This window comes from Peromyscus californicus, unplaced genomic scaffold, assembly GCF_007827085.1.
Source record: "Peromyscus californicus insignis strain IS unplaced genomic scaffold, ASM782708v3 Scaffold_4__1_contigs__length_199733344, whole genome shotgun sequence".
Lineage (NCBI taxonomy): Eukaryota > Metazoa > Chordata > Mammalia > Rodentia > Cricetidae > Peromyscus > Peromyscus californicus.
This window is the reverse complement of record NW_026294562.1, coordinates 198,854,203-198,871,513: the sequence shown is the minus strand read 5'-3', so window position 1 is coordinate 198,871,513 and position 17,311 is coordinate 198,854,203. Positions and strand designations below refer to the sequence as shown.

General features: G+C 39.1%; 1 protein-coding gene across 1 annotated transcript in view; it reads left to right on the top strand.

Annotated features, from left to right (window-relative positions):
* The first annotated feature begins 10,109 nt into the window (after nt 1-10,109).
* LOC128124357 (vomeronasal type-2 receptor 116-like) overlaps nt 10,110-17,311 on the top strand; it is an 81,305-nt gene continuing 74,103 nt past the window's right edge. The window contains exon 1 of the mRNA XM_052760494.1: nt 10,110-10,321. Coding sequence (XP_052616454.1) covers nt 10,110-10,321 — 212 coding nt within the window. The remainder of the gene's footprint in view (nt 10,322-17,311) is intronic.

Genomic DNA, 17,311 nt, shown 5'->3' with positions numbered 1-17,311 from the left:
TTTTTTTAGCACTCTGAGGAAAAACACAGAGATAGCCTTACCTCCAGTGAGTTATTAGACCCAGGCCATTCCAATGACCTGACATTGCATGTCTTCAAAGGACTATGCCCCCGAGTTGCTTTTGGAGGGGCCACACAATATTTTAAAGTAGTATGGCTGTCTTTGCCCAATTTTTAAAAAATTAAATTATAAAACATAGAAGAAAAAATATTATGATTAGCCACAATACCCTTATCCCCCTCCTTTATTTTTAAATAATGTTTAAGTTGTCTATTACCTCTTTCCAGAAAAGATTGGTGCTGAGGGTTATATGAAATGCCTGTTATGTGAATAATAGCATATTGTTGGCCAAATTCCTGAAAAGGCTCAGCAGTATATGCATGAGCATTGCCAGTTTTTAATATTTTACAGGGAACTAAACCAGCAAAAGCTCTGAGTAAAAAGTTGATCATATCCTTAAGTGCTTCTCATGATCAGAGAAGAGGAAAAAGTGAACAAATAAGTCTGTACAATCTCATGAACATATTTTAACTTCCCCAAACTGGAGACATGAGTAACATCTATGTGCCAAATGTGATTTGGCAGCAATACTCCAGGACTTATAGCATAAGAGGCTAGAGACTTGATATTAACTCTTACACAGGAAAGGGTATTCTTTAACTCTCAAAGTGAACCTGTTCTTTAGTTAGTGAAAAACATTTTTTTTCAATGAAAATTTTCAATGCTTTGATGAAAGCTTTCACATGGTTCTCATGTTTTATTTAGGTTGTTAGTTCCTAGGAAAAGAGACAGTGTTAACATTTACCTCAGACAAATGGACTGGAAAATTAGAATGTGACTTAGTATATGCAAAACAAACCGGATTTTCCTATGTCTCTAATTCTCACTGAATTCATTGTAATAAATCATGAATAGAGGTGTCTGATGAAGTGATCCACCTGTTTTTAGATGCTGCGCTGCCAGCACTGCATATTTTGTGTCAGAATATCAGTTTAGAGGCTTAGGGTAATTCCACTTGTTTTACAGAAGCATGTGAGTGAGTCTAGATCTGTGAAGCATTTCTAGAAACTAGGGTACTCTTACCATCTTTAGTGATATGTACAAATACTTATACAGAGGGTATCAGAGAAAGCTTGGTAGTTTCAGGAAATGAATCCACTATCATTACTCTTATTTTTTTTCTTGTTGCATGACTGCCAATAATTGATGCACTGTATGTTCTTAGAGGGCTGCAGTCAAAGATAACTCTTCAATATATGAAGGCCCAACATTAGTTAAGAAGTGAATGTAATTATTAGCATCTCCTTTCTTTCCAAAGGGACCGATAACAGTCCGGCATGAAGCATTAGCATTCTCATATGCCAGCTGCTTGATAATAGTCATTTCTGCCTCTCTATCAATTGTCAGGTAACTATTGTCCTGCAAAATAAGAGAAATAAAATCTTGATATGTTTCATCAGGCCTGTACTTAATTTTAGAAAGTTCCTTTGTTGTTCTTCAAGAATCTGGGAATTTACAACATGCTTGCAGTGCTAAAGCTTTTATTTGTACATAAGCCTCAGGAGGGTATTTTATCTCCTGTTGAGCATCATTGTACATGCCTCCTCATGTGAACATTTCAAAAGTTAAGGATGCATTATTTTGCTTATGTCTATTAGCTTGGTCCTGACATCTTTCTGAATAGTCAGCCTTCTACAGTAAATATTTACCCCCAGTAAGACCAGCTTGTATTGTTAGACCCCAAAATGTAGGGTCTCAAGTGGGTGCCCCAAGAACCCAGACTCCAGTCCAGTTGATGCAACAGCATGAGGTTTTTATTGAAGAAGCGACTGGGCAGATGGGCAAACTCTGCTCCTAAGAGCAAGAGTTACATCTTACTGCAGCCCCATGGGGGCTTTTAAAGGAAAAACCCACAAAAGCCATAAGATTACAATTCCCATACAATTTCATTTCACATGATCATGGTCTGATCACAGAGGGGGTACAGTTATGCAAACCTCAAGTGGGGTATCAGGGCAGGAGTGGAGTTTACACAAAGGTTACAGTGGTCCTTCCTGGAACACTTGCAACTATCCCAGTCACAGTTGAGCACATCTCTTAACAGAAATCTTTTTACATTGTTACATTGTTACAGGTTGAATAATGGCTGAATCAGGTTGCCCTTGGAACTAGATTTTTAGTTTCATATTTCCTGGGGCTTGGGGGGGTGTAAGCCTGAAGGGTTAGGGTCTTTCATTATGAAGATTTTTCCAATTAGAGGCATCAAAAGCATCTCCAGAGATAGAATCAAGGAGATACAATATAAAAGTGTCTCATATTGAGCACAAGCATGCATAAGATCCTTAAGAGTCTTAAATGAAATGAATATATAATTTTTAACTTGCTTCCACAGGTTATGAGGGTTGACCATTTCACAAACCAGGGAAAGGGAAAATACTTCTATGTCTTCTCTCATTGTCTGGGCTCAATACAGAGCCTCTTGCATTAGAGATCTGTACTGTGACTTAAAAGGAGTTGATTCTTTTATCCAGGAGTGAGAAACCTCCTTAATAACCTTAGTAAGAGATAAAGTGAAGCAGCAAAAAAGTGTCCCCATGTTATCAGGAACTGTACTTGGTAGATAGGGGTTAGGAGTTGAAGAAATTGGAGCTTGAAGTGCAGGGGCAAGATTAGCACAAAGAGGAAGATAGTCAATTTCATCATAGAGACACTAGATAATATATATTCAGGTTCTAATTTTTCTCCTGTTCCCAGTATTAATTCTGCTTTGTCCTGATCACTTTCACTTTTAATTTTAACTGTGTCTCTTTTGTAGTGAAAATTATAGTTGGTCTTAATTCAAACTCAGAGTCAGATATCGGGTAACTGCTGAAAGATCAGAGAAGTAAAGGAGCCATACACTAGAGAGACTTCTTACTTCCCCCAAATCCTCAGACAAAAGGGCCAAGCTCCTGTCTCCACCCTGCCTTATCACTTCCTCTCTCTGTCCAGCCATATTACTTCCTATTTTTTTCCTCCCAAGTACGGGATAAAAGGCATGAGATACCAAGTGCTAGGATTAAAGGTGTGTGCCACCACTGCCTGGCCTCTAGTGGCTAGCTCTTCTCTCTGGTCTCTAGGCAAACTTTATTTGTTAGAGCACAAACAAAATATCACTATACTCTTTTATCTATTATGGATTTTATTTCCTTTCAAAGCTAAAAAGCATCACTAGGAATTTTTTCTGGTCCCATTGCATCTAATTCTCCCTGAATTGTTCTTCCTAATCAGGACCAAGTTCTGGGGCTGAAAGATCCCTCTTCAGGGAAAGAAGGATGAAGTTCATCATTTCATCAACTTGTGGGGTTCTGCTTTTACTCCTTCCACCAGCAACAAAGTTCACAAATGTTGTGAACAAAATGCAAACAAATGTTGTCCCTCCTACTCTGTCTATCCTGTATCTGATATGAATTATTGCATGGGGGGACCCCTGAGAGTATCTCATGCATGTAGAGAAACATGTTGGGTAGATGCAGTTGCAGATGCAGATGCCATGTGGGCATGGTGTCAGTGTCAGCGGCAGACAGTAGTTAACAACCCAGATGCTGCATCCTTGTGGACAATTTATTATAACAGAGAGATGAAGAGAAAGATAGGAAAGAAAGAGACAGAGAGAAAGAGAAAAGAGAGAGAAGTTGAGTGTGCACACCTTGTGAGAAGAAAAAGTGGAAGAGAGAGAGAGGAAGGGTAGGATTCATTCTTAAGCCAGCTAGAGCAGGCCAACTCCATGATTTCCTGCAGCTAGCATCTGGCAGAATTTGTTCAATGTTTGTCTTACATAACTTAACTCTGTTTTAAATTCAATTATTTAGTATATATATATATATATATAAATATGAAATTTACAATTAAGTATGCAATTATTAAGTTTGTATATAATTATATTAAGGTTTAAGAGTACAAGTAAATTTACATAACCATGAAGCAGATATGTTTATTTATATAAAACTAAATTTTGGGTAAATATTTGATACTTCAGAGTGTAGAACATCCTTAATGTGGAGGCTAGAATAAAAATTCTCCCACAGGTGTAAAGGGAGTGGCACTATTTGGAAGTGTGGTCTTGTTTGAGTAGGTGTGGCCTTGAGTAGGTGTCGGAGTGGGGTTTGAGGTTTCAGAAACTTAAACCTGGTCTAGTGGCTCATTGTCTCTTCATATTCCCTGAGTATCCAGAAGTAGAAATCTCAGCTACCTTTTCAGCACCATGTCTGCCTGCATGCCACCATGCTTCCCTCATGATAATGATGGACAAAACCACTGAACTATAAGCCAGTTCCAATTAAATGTTTTCCTTTATAAGATTTGCTGTGGTTATGGTGCCTCTTCACAGCAATAGAAACCCTAAGACAAAAGTGTTATTTATTCATTTATTTATTTTACATTCTGACCACAATTTTTTCTCCCCCTCCTCTCCTTCCATTTCTGCCCACCCCTACCTCCCCTCTTCTCCTCCATCATCCACTCCTCTGTTTCTGTTCTGGGTATCAACAAAGCGTGACAAATCAGGTGGCAGTAAGACTAATCTCCTCCCCTGGAATTAAAGCTGGGCAAGGCAATCCATTGTAAGGAATAGGTTCCCAAGAGCCAGCCAAAACATTAGAGATAGCCCTCACTCCCATTGTTAGGAGTCCCACACGTAGACCAAGCTACACAACTGTCACACATATGTAGAGGACTTAGGACAGTTCCCTGCAGGCTCCCTGGTTGTTAATCAGACTCTGTGAGTTCTCTGTGAGTTCATATGAGCCAGGTTAGTTCTTTCTGTGGGTTTTCTTGTGATGACTTTGACCCCCCTAGCTCCTACAATCTTTCTTCCCTCTCTTCAGCAGGATTCCCCAAACTTGGCTTAATATTTGGCTGTGGATCTCATCTGCTTCCCTCAGTTACTGGATGAAGGCTCTCCGATGACAATTGGTGTAACCATCAATCTGATCACAGGAGATATCCATTGTTTCTAGGAGTCTTAGCTGGGGTCATCCTTGAAGATTCATGGGAGTTTTCCTTGCATGAGGTTTCTACTTGAATCTTAAATGTAATCTTTTTAAGTACTCTACTCAAACATCAACCCCCAATTTAATCCCTCAGGTTTACATCCCCAACCACCCCAAGTCTACCCATGAGATCTCTTCTATTTTCCCTTCCAAGGGAGATCCAGGCATCCACCTTTGGGGCCTCCTTGTTACCTAGCCTCTCTGGGTCTGTGGATTGTAGCATGGTTATCCTTTACTTTATAGTTAATATCTACTTATGAGAGAGAACATACCATGTTTGTCTATCTGGGTCTGAGTTATCTCACTCAGGATGATTTTTTCTCGTTCCATCCATTTGCCTTCAAATTTCCTGATCTCATGATTTTTAACAGCTGAGTAATTATGGTCAGTGTCAGGATCACTGTAATGCAGTGAGACTCTGGAGATGACCACACAAATAGTGCCCCCAAACACAGTGCAGATTCTCTTCCTGGTGGTAGACAGTAATGAGGAGTTCTAAGAAGAAAGGAGCAGAGATCAGGAGGTATAAGTCAATACTTGTGTCAATTACTGGTGTTCTATTCAGGAATTTTGTCTCCTGTTCCAACATGATCAAGGCTCTTACCCACTTTCTCTTCTAGAAGGTTCAGTGGATTTATGTTGAGTTCCTTGATCTACTGGGACTTGAGTTTTAAGCATGGGTAATAGATGTAGATATAACGGTCTTATTAAATAAAAAACACAGAGTCAAATGCAGAGTTAAAAGCTCAAGAGATAAGAGCAGTAGCTAAGAGCTGAGACTAAAACCTCCTTCTTTTATTTATCTATCTATCTATCTATCTATCTATCTATCTATCTATCTATCTATCTATCTATTTATTTATTTATTTATTTTAATTTATTTTGCAATACAATTCAGTTCTACATATCAGCCACGGATTCCCTTGTTCTCCCCCCTCCCGTCCCCCTCACCTTTCCCCCAACCCCCCCATTCCCATCTCCTCCAGGGCAAAGCCTTCCCCACAGACTGAGGTCAACCTGGTAGACTCAGTCCAGGTAGGTCTAGTCCCCTCCTCCCAGGCCGAGCCAAACATCAGCATTGTTTGTAATAGCCAGAACATGGAAACAACCTAGATGCCCTTCAACTGAAGAATGGATAAACAAAATGTGGTACATATACACAATGGAATACTACTCAGCAGAGAAAAACAATGACATCATGAGGTTTGCAGACAAATGGATGGATCTAGAAAAAATCATCCTGAGTGAGGTAACCCAGACTCAGAAAGACAAACATGGTATGTACTCACTCATAGCAGGATACTAGACATGAAACAAGGATGACTTGTCTGCTACTCACATCACCAGGGAGTCTACCTGGAAAACAGGACCCCAAGAAAGACACAGGGATCACCCAATGACAGAGAAATGGAATGAGATCTAAATGAACAGCCTACATGAGTGGGGGTAGTGAAAGGCGAGGGTTGAGGGAAAGAGAGCTTGGGGGAGTGGGAGATCCCAGCTGGATTAACAACAGAGAGGGAGAACAAGGAATAGGAGACCATGGTAAATGAAGACCACATGAGAATAGGAAGAAGCAAAGTGCTAGAGAGGCCCACAGAAATCCACAAAGATACCCACACAACAGACTGCTGGCAATGGTCGAGAGACAGCCCGAACTGACCTACTCTGGTGATGGGATGGCCAAACACCCTAATTGTCGTGCTAGAAACCTCATCCAACTACTGAGGGATCTGGATGCAGAGATCCATGACTAGGCCCGGGTGGATCTCTGGGAGTCCAATTAGCGAGAATGAGGAGGGTTTATATGAGCGAGAATTGTTGAGACCAAGGTTGGATAAAGCACAGGGACAAATAGCCAAATGAATGGAAACACATGAACTATGAACAAATGGCTGAGGGGTCCTCACTGGATCAGGCCCTCCGAATGGGTGAGACAGTTGATTGGCTTGATCTGTTTGGGAGGCATCCAGGCAGTGGGACCGGGTCCTGTGCTCATTGCATGAGTTGGCTGTTTGAAACCTGGGGCCTATGCAAAACCTCCTTCTTACCCCTCGCTGCCGCTGCTGTCCTTCCCCTGAGAAAGAGACCTACTTCCTGTGTGTCTGTCTTTTTATTGATTTTCCATTCTGTCTTCTCATTGGTTGTAAACCCAACCATATGACCTCCTCATCACTGTCTGTCTATACAGACCTCCACGTCTTCTATGGTTGGTATTGAGATTAAAGGTGTGTGTCTCCATGCTGGTGGTGTCCTTGAACACACAGAGATCTGCCTGTCATGTGATGGGATTAAGGACATGTGCTACCACTGCCAGACTTCTGCTATGGCTTGCTACTAGCTCTGACCCACAGACACTTTTATTTATTAACATACAAATAAAATCACATTTCAGCACAAATAAAATATCACCATAAATAGATATGGATTTATTTGCATTTTTCTACATGTGGACTTCCAGTTAGACCAGCACTATTTGTTAAGGAAGCTTTCTTTTTTCCATTGCATAATTTTGACTTCTATGAAAAAAAATTGAATGTCCATAGGTCTGTGGATTTATGTCTGTGACTTTGATTTGATCCCATTGATCAATGTATCTATTTTTATACCAATATCATGCTGTTTTTATTACTTTAGTTCAGTAGTAGAGATTGATATTAGGGATGGTGATGCCTCTCCCAGTTCATTTATTGTACTGGATTATTTTAGCTTTCCTGGTTTTTTGTTTTTCCATATGAAGTTAAGTTTTGTTCTTTCTAAGTCTTTAAAGAATTATGTGAGAATTTTCATGAGGATTGCATTGAACCTATAGATTGCTTTTGGTAAAATGGTCATTTTTACTATGTTAATCCTACCAGTACATGACCATGGGAGATTTTTCCATCTTCTGATATCTTCTCCAATTTCTCTCTTCAAAGACTAGAAGTTTTTATCATATAAGTCTTTCACTTTCTTGGTTAGAGTTACCACAATATATTTTATGTGGTTTGTGGCTCTTGTGAAGGGTATTGTTTCTATAATTTCCTTCTCTTCAGATTTATCCTTTGTATATAAGAGGCTTGCAAGGTTTTGAATATTGCTCCCTGAAACATCTTAAGCTAGGTCTCTTCACTCTGAGTCACAATCCATCCATCCATCCATACATGCTACACATACACACACACACACACACACACACACACACACACACACACACACACACACACACACTCTGCATGCCAGGCTACTCTTGAAGTCTGCCTGTCTCTGTCTCAGGAGTTCTGGGATTAAAGACATGTGCCACCACTGCCCTGCCCTAAATGTAAAACTTTTAAGTGTACCTTTTTTTTTTTAAAAAATCAAGAATTGAAAGACATGTAGGAAAGCACAGAGCTGACTTGGTCTTTCCCTTACTGAAGAGATGATGAAAGGGAGATCAGTGTTGTATGGTTACACATGAACAGTCAGTACTAGAACCTGTCTGACAAGTTAATCTCATTTGTCTAAACACTTACATTTCTTCCAACTTATCCTAAAACACTTGTGAGTGACAGTTGCTGTGTCCTATTTTTCTCTTGTACAATTTTGCCTGAATCTGCCAGACTGCTCATTTCACACATTGAAAAAGAGGTGTGTCAGAAAAACACTAAGAGAAAATTATTTAATAATGTGTCCTGCCACATCACTAGGACACTCCCCCAAAACACACATGTTTAAGTCTAATGGGTATCCTGTGTTAAAAAGTCTTATTTGATGAGTTTGTAAAAGTTCTTACTCCACAGACTCAGCACCATGTGTCTAGGAGTAAAATTGCTTACTGTGTGATCCAGGATGGTCCTGAACTGTGTGTTACTAAGTACTAAGCAACTTTTTTGGCACACATTCTCATCATGATCCTGTCTATTGTACATATACTCATTATATGCTGTCAATTGGAAACAAAAAAATCCAACAAGATACAGTTTGGCCATTTAGCATTTCTTAATATAGTGTTTCTTATTGTTGCTACAGTTGGACTTTCTTTTACTCCACTCTTCCTTCCTCTCTTAGAGGAATTTCTTTATTGAGTGGACCACCATACATTGCCACAGTATAACGCACAATAGTTTCACTGCCTTAACCTTCTTCTGTGGACTACAGAGTAGATCCCTGCTCAAGATAGTTTCATTCAATATATTGGGGGGTAGAATGCATTTAGATGCTTTTTAGCTATTATCTTTGATGGAGGAAAGAGAGGAATTTCTCACACATTTCACGTTCTAAGGAAATGGTAAATGGTAGTTGAACCCAGAGTTCTAGATGCATGGATAGGTTATGAGAACATGGCCTTCATTGGACAATTTTCAAGAATGAAAGAAAACAGGTGTGGTGCACAAGTTCAGAGCACAGATTATAAACAAGAAACTTGATTTCTGCTAAGAAAGTAAGGGGTTTATTTGAAATTAAGGAATACAAGAAATAGGGTAATTCTTATTCCCAAAGGGAGAAAGAAACTGAGTGTGTTGAATGTGGACATCATATTGGTCTGCAGATGCACATGTATCATAGAAAGAAATTCTGAGACTCATACAGACAATAGTCAAGGAAGAATGATGTAGGTTGCCTTTGGTCCTGGAAAGCCTGATGACCCACTTATTTTTGACTGTATAAGCCAAGCATGGACCTTTTCTGGCTCTTTCCCCTAAAAGGCATGCTGTGATGTAACCTGTTGGCATTATCCTGTTTTGCTTACATTTGACAAATTTCTTTCTTCACATTTGCAACCAAATTGGCCCAAGAGGATGACATCCCTGAGCTCTTGCTGTCTGTTATCTTGGCTGAAATCATGATGCCTGTGGCTATAGACCAAGATCCACAAACATCTTGCAGCTTGTTTTTCAAATGAACACAGAGCCACAGATGCAGAGCCAAGGGGAAGAGAAAGTTTCAAACCTCCCAATGGAAGTGGAAAGATCTTGGATTGATAATTGTGATAGCCTCACTCATCAACATAGTTAGAAGCACACATGCCCACAAATGTACTAGGTGAGTACAAATATGCTGGACACTGAGGTCTGCATCTATCTGACTTATGGCTGTGTAGACACATGTATTAGTAGAATGTTCTCCTCAATTTTTATTTCCTGTCTTCTGCAGATTCCTTATCTTTTGTGGGCCTATAATAGTTCTGAGTGCTATTGGAGAATAACAGAAGAATTTCATCGTGAAGGAGATGTGGTAATTGGTGCATTTTTCCCTCTTCATACGATTTATACAGGCAACAAACTTCCTCATGCCACTAAGCCATATTTTTACACAGACTTCCACCTACAGTAAGTGTCATTTTTTTTTTATTAATTTCTATATCAAAATTCCCATATCCTATGGTATGTTTGGATTCAAACTCCCATACTCATTATATTTTTCATCATGACTATCCTACTTCAATTCTGATATGCCTATTTAATTATATATTACTGTTGATTTCTTTTCCTCTCTTAAAGAGTAAGTGAGAATTTTTTTAAATTAAGAATCCTTTCTTTCCCATGTTGCAATTGTAATCTTATAGGCTTACTTTGTCATGCATATTGTACCTCATGCTTTATGTTTTAGGTCCTTAGAGGAAGATAATTTAATTAAAGGTTGACAAGTACTTCAGGGCATTTGAATTGGAATAGGGCTTCTGTAAAACAAGGTGATGCCACTAAAGGCAGTGACTTCTGAATGCCTGATATGATGCTATAAAGACAAAATTTGTATGTTTTCTATGCACCTAATACCAAATCTCAAGTGTTAGAATTAGAATTTGGGAATACTTCTCTTGTGCAAAAACACTTCACCTGTGTTTGAGTTTGCATCTAAATGTTTGTCTGATATTCTTTCATTCTCAGGCAGGCTTTCATTTTATCTGCTTGCTCCATGTGTTCTAACATGTCCTTCCTCATTGTTATAAGTTTAGTCATAAGACATATTGTATTGGCCGGGCTGTGGTGGTACATGCCTTTAATACTAGCACTTGGGAGACAGAGGCAGGTGGATCTCTGTGAGACCAGCCTGGGCTACAGAATGAGTTCCAGGAAAGATACAGAAGCTACATAGAGAAACATTGTCTCGAAAAACCAAAAAGAAAAAAAAGACATATTGCATTGTCAACACATTAGGCTATTTATTAACTTGTCTTAAATATGCAAAATGAAGGTGAGTGTCATCCAAGTCTTGTCATATTCCTTGGTCTAGTTAACAAGTAATAATCATGCATGTTTCTTTTAAAAAAACAACAATGCATTCTTTATTCCATGGATATGTTTCCACAGTGGTAGGGTTCCATTCAATTGGATGTGAAATAAAGGCATCCACAATTAATTGTGAACACAGCATGGAAACATAGAAACACATAATCAAAGCCATGCTGAGAATCAGTGGATGAAAAATTACAAGAAGAAATAAGTGGTAGGATGGATTGTGGTCAGTGTGACACTACTGGGTATTTGCTAGAACCTTGGTAGGATGCTAATTCATTAGATCACAGAAAGTTTAGGAGAGGAAATGTTCAGATGTGAACAGTCACAGGATATTCTAATTGACATAGCAAAAATCCAGAATTGGTGTCTTCTGCTTTGTAGTTTGCCAAGTTGCCCATGGCTCCTCTTTTTCTCTACTCTCTAATGGCACCAGTTCAGTCACCAATATGCATCAGTATTGATTGCTTTCTTGATTGTGCATCATGGAGCATATGACTGCAAAAGGAATAATTTCAGTTATGTGAGTTTTGAGTGGTTGTCTTATTCATCACATACAGTGGTGTGTCAAATGACTTAACTTCTTATGAAATCAGAGATATAATCAAACTGTTTATGGAAGAAAAACTTTTTTCCTACAAAAGATTAACATGTGTTTTTGATTACACACTTGCTAAATGTATGTTTTATACAAAATGAGACTCATGAAGATATATATACTACAAAGTTAAAACACTTCTGTCATGCTTCTAATTAAATGCATTATTTAGGTGTATCAAAAATTCATATACTTTTAAAGAGGTATTGTTCTCCCCTCCTTCCCACTCTTCCTCCCCACTCCTTCCTTTTGCTTTTTTATGATATTTTCTCTCACACATAAGTATGTTCTTTCATCAGTTGTTTCTGTCGTATTTTTCTACATGCATAAGTATGTTCATCATGATCATCATAACTTCAAAAAGATATAAGCTGAAGCTTAGCATTATGCTCCACTGCACTAGTTTTTATATGGTCCAATTTATGTATGGTGGCTCACATCTTTGTAAAACAAAACTAAACAGTATCTTCTTTAGGCATTGATGGGAATGTTTTTCTTTCAAATTTACAGAAAAAAATGTGTTTAATTTGATATTTCAAAGTGGATCTCATCAACTGTATATGCAGCTCTTGAGTTGATTGATTAACAAGTTATGTATCATAAGAATATTATCTTTGACAATTGATGTTTTAATATTTTACATATTTTTCTTTAGATATACCCCATTTATGAACATTTTATTCATTAAAGAATGTATGTATGTACTTTCAGGTCATTCTTAAATGTTTTACAATGCAATACAATTATATATATATATATATATATATATATATATATTATAGTGTCTGAGATTGCAATGCAATTACAATTTATTGCTTCTCATTCCTTCCTTCAAGCCCTCCCATATACTTTCCTTGCTTTCTTTCAAATTCATGGCCTCTTTTTTTCATGAATGCTTGATATTTTATATTTAAGCTGGAAAAACAGCATCTTGCCCATAGATCAAAATTCATCATTTTTTGTTGTTGTTTTTATAGAGGTGAAACTTTATTAGTTTGAGAAGTGTAAATGGTTTAGTACAAAATTGTATTCTCTTAAATATACGTTATATTTTTTTCAGGAATTAAAAAAAAACCAAAATGAAGCAGTTGCCAATTTGCCAGAACATTTCTCATGTAGATAAAGACATCTTGGATTCCTTTCTCCATGCCTCCTTTTGAGTGTATTAGAGTGAAAATGTCTCCACCCCTAAATTATGTTGGTTCTGAGCCCTACCCTTCACTATTGGCCATGATATCATAATTGTTCTCCCTCTTTCTGTGAATTGTAGGCCTGTGTTTTTTTCTCTGAAAATAGACAGTATGGTCCTTGAATGTGCTGTAAATCTTTTTATGGAGGGATATCTGGCCCCTTTTTTCATTTTTAGGTGTTTGAAAAATTTTCCTTTGGTGTCTGCCTTTAGCTACTGAATTTTATTCATGTCCAGTTTGTTTTTTTCTTTTCTTTCTTTCTTTTTCTGATAAAGCTTTCCTTTCTATGGCTCAGAAAGTTGCATATTGTGGTATACAAAACGTTCTTGAAATGTATTTGTAGATGCCAAGATAATATTTTCTGCTCAGAGAGTCACATGTGTTTATACACTAAAGATCATCCCCATTGTCGAAGCAAACAAACTGCCATAGAGAATGTGTAATGAAGCATCAGAATGAGCAACAGCATTAGGATTTAAATTATACATATTTCCAAAAATAACATTTTTCTCAAATTGTATCTTTTCAAGTCCTATAGCTCGGCTTGCTGACATAATTACATGGCCGTTTTTTCTTTATTGAAAATAGATTTTCTCACTTAATATATCCTGATTACAGTTTCCCCTTCCTCTATTCCTTATAGTACCAATCTACCTCCCCTCCCATCTGGACCCACTCCCTTTCTGGTTCTCATTATAAAAGAACAGGCTTCTAAGAGATGGTATTGAAATATGACAAAATAAAATATAATAAGATAAAACAAAAACTATCACATAAGAGATGGTTAGGTCAATACAACAGAACAAGGAGCTCAAGTGATGGTAGGCAAATTGGATATCCTCTTATTTGCACCTCAGGCATCCCATAAACATAGTTAACTGGAAGCCATAATATATATGAAGAGGACCTTTGGTCATGTTGACTTAGAGGGCCCATTTACTTGGTATCATCCACCTACTCTGTATCTTACATTCTTTCTGCCTCCTCCTCCACTGGATTCCATGACCTTTGAGGGGAGGAATTTTATGGTGACATCCCATTTAAGGGCTGAGTGTTCAAGAGTGTTCAAGGTCTCTCTCTCTCTCTCTCTCTCTCTCTCTCTCTCTCTCTCTCTCTCTCTGTAATGTCTGTCTGTGGATCTCAGTATTTGTTCCAATTTACTGAAGAGGGAAGCTTCTTTAATAATGACTGAACACAGCACTGATCCATGAGTATAGCAGAATATCCTCAGGTGTCATTTTTTTTTTTATCACTTTTTCCCTTTTTTTAGACATGCATAATTTGATTGTACCCCAGATTTCTGGGGTATTTTTTCCTGATTCCTGGTGACCCAAAGAGTGCAAGGTATAGGTTCTACCTCATGGAGTGGACCTAATGTCAAATAAGTTATTATTCAATTATGCCCACAGGCTTTGTGCCACCATTGCCCTTAGCATATCTTGCAAGCAGTATACCATTTTAGATAAAGGGTTTGTGTCTGTCTTGCTTGTCTACATTTTTCTTTTGGTAGCATGCATAGTACCTTCCTGTACCAAAATGCTAGAACATATGGATGAAGGCTCTATGTGGATACTATATCAACTTCTATGTTTTCAATGATATATAAATGTTACCTTCAGCAATGGGGCCTTGTTGTCAGTTTGTGGAAAGCACCCTATTGTCTGGGCAATAGCCTGGGTGGCTTTGCAACTCCCATGGGACCCCTTTGGGCTAATAACTCAGATGCAACTTAATCCCAGTCATGGAGTTTCATTTGGTGACAAGAGATAGCCAGTTGTGATACTGTCTCCCCCAATATTTGGTGATTTCATGTAGACCACACACACACACACACACACACACACACACACACACACACACACTTCAGGGACTTTCATTGTATTAGGCTTTCATTCTTCTCTTTAGTATTTTGCTGTTATTCCTTTATTTTCTCCCTCACACTCCTGTCCCCTCTCCTTTCCCGCTTGATTCCCTGATTCTAATGCCCCCATACATCCATAATTATCGATTCTATTTCCCCTCCCTAATTCTATCTATCTGTTTTCTCTAAACCCTTACTCTATACCTACCCTCTGTAGTTCTACAGATTACAGTTTGGTTACCATTGACTTAACTTCTCATATCAACATGTGAGTACATACCATATTTGTGTTTCTGGATCTGGGTTACCTCACTCAGGATGTTTTTTTTTCTAGTTCCATCCATTTACCTGCAAATTTCATATTGTCATTTATTTTAAACTGCTGAGTAATACTCCATTGTATAAATGTACTACATTTGCTTTATTCATTCTTCTGTTGAGTGACATCTAGGCTGTTTCCAGTTTCTAGTTATTATGAACAAAACCACAATGAACAACATTGAGCAAGCGTCTTGGTGGTAGCATGCAGTGTCTTTTTGGTATATGTTTAAGACTGGTATAGCAGCATCTTGAGGCACATTGATTTTTGTCTTCCCGAGGAACTGCTATACTGCCTTTCATAATGGTTGTACCATTTTTACTTCCACCAGCAATGGAGGAGTGGTCCTCTTATTCTATATCCTGGACAGCATGAGCCGTCACTTGCTTTTTGGTCTTAACCATTCGGACAAGTGTAAGACAAAATCTCAAAGTAGTTTTGATTTGCATTTCTGATGGCTAAGAATGTTGAAAATATAAAATATTTCTCAGCATTTTGAGTTTCCTCTACTTAGAATATTCTGTTTAGACCCATATCCAGACATTTTGCACAGAGCGAGTGAGACCTTGGAACACACAGTTCTAAGTGGGGTGTCTCTACCAAATCCCTCCCCTTGGAGCTCAGGGAACCCCAGGAAAAAGGAAGCAGAAAGAGTGTAAGAGCCAGAGGGGATGGAGGACACCAACAGAACAAGGCCCTCTGAATCAACTGAGCAAGGCTCATATGAACTCACAAATACTGCAGCAGCAAGAACTGAGGCCATATGGGTCTGAACAAGGTCTTCTGTGTAAATAGTATGTTTTCCAGCTTAGTATTTTTTAAATTTTTTAAAATTATTTTTTCTACATACCACCCATAGATCCCACCTCCTCCCTCCTCCCATCTCCCAGCCCTCCCTCCCAAGCCACCCCACATCCCCAAAATCAAGGTCTCCCAAGAGGAGTCAGCAGAGCCCAGCACACTGAGCCTAGGCAGGTCCAAGCCCCTTCCCACTGTACCAAGGCTGCACAAGGCACCACACCACAAGTACCAGATTCCCAAAAGCCTGCCTATGCACCAGGGATGGATCCCGATCCCCCTCTTGGATGTTCCCCAAATAGTTCGAGCCAAACAACCATCTTCCATATCCAGAGTGTCTAGTCCAGTCCCGTGGGGGTTTCACAGCCACTAGTCTACCGTTCAAGGGCCTCCAATAGTATGGCCAGTCATCTCTGCACTTCTTCCCGTCATGATCTCCACATTCTCTGCATGCAGAATCCCTCTTCTCTCTCGTTGATTGTATTCCCAGAGCTCATCCTGGTGCCTGGCCGTGGATCTTTGCATCTGCCTCCATCAGTCACTGGACAAAGGCTCTATGATGATAGTTATGGTAGTTCACTAGACTGGTCACCAGAGTAGACCAGTCCAGGCACCCTCTGGACCACTGCCAGCAGAACAAGGTGGTGTCATCCTTATGGGTTCCTGAGAGCCTCCCCAGCACCCTACCTCTTCCTTTTCCCATGATGCCCTCATCTATAATGGTATCTCCCTCCCTGCCCTCCCACTCTGTCCATGTTCCAGCTTGACCCACCCATTTCCCTATGTTCTCATTCCCCATTCCTCACCCTCTGCCATCCACCCACACCCAGTCCTTTCATGTAGATCTCATCCACTTCTCCTTCACAGGGTCATCCATGTGTCCCTCCTAGGGTCTTTCCCTGTTAGCTAGCCTCTCTGGAGCTGTGGGTTGCAGTCTGGCCATCCCTCCCTCACATCTAGTATCCACTTATGAGTGAGTACATACTATGTTTGTCCTTCTGAGTCTGGGTTACCTCACTTAGGATGATATTTCCTAGTTCCATCCATTTGACTGCAAATTTCTTGATATTGTTTTTTATTTCTGAGTAGTATTCCATTGTGTATATGTGCCACATTTTCTTTATCCATTCTTCAGTTGAGGGGCATCTGATCTAATCAGGTTTCCAGGTTCTTGCTATTACAAATAATGCTGGTATGAACATAGTTGAGCATGTGTCCTTGTGGTAAGATTGAGCATTCCTTAGGTATATGCCTGACCAGCTTAATATTTCTTATGGGACTCCTGAATGTGTGAATGAGTATGTGTTTGATTCTTGTG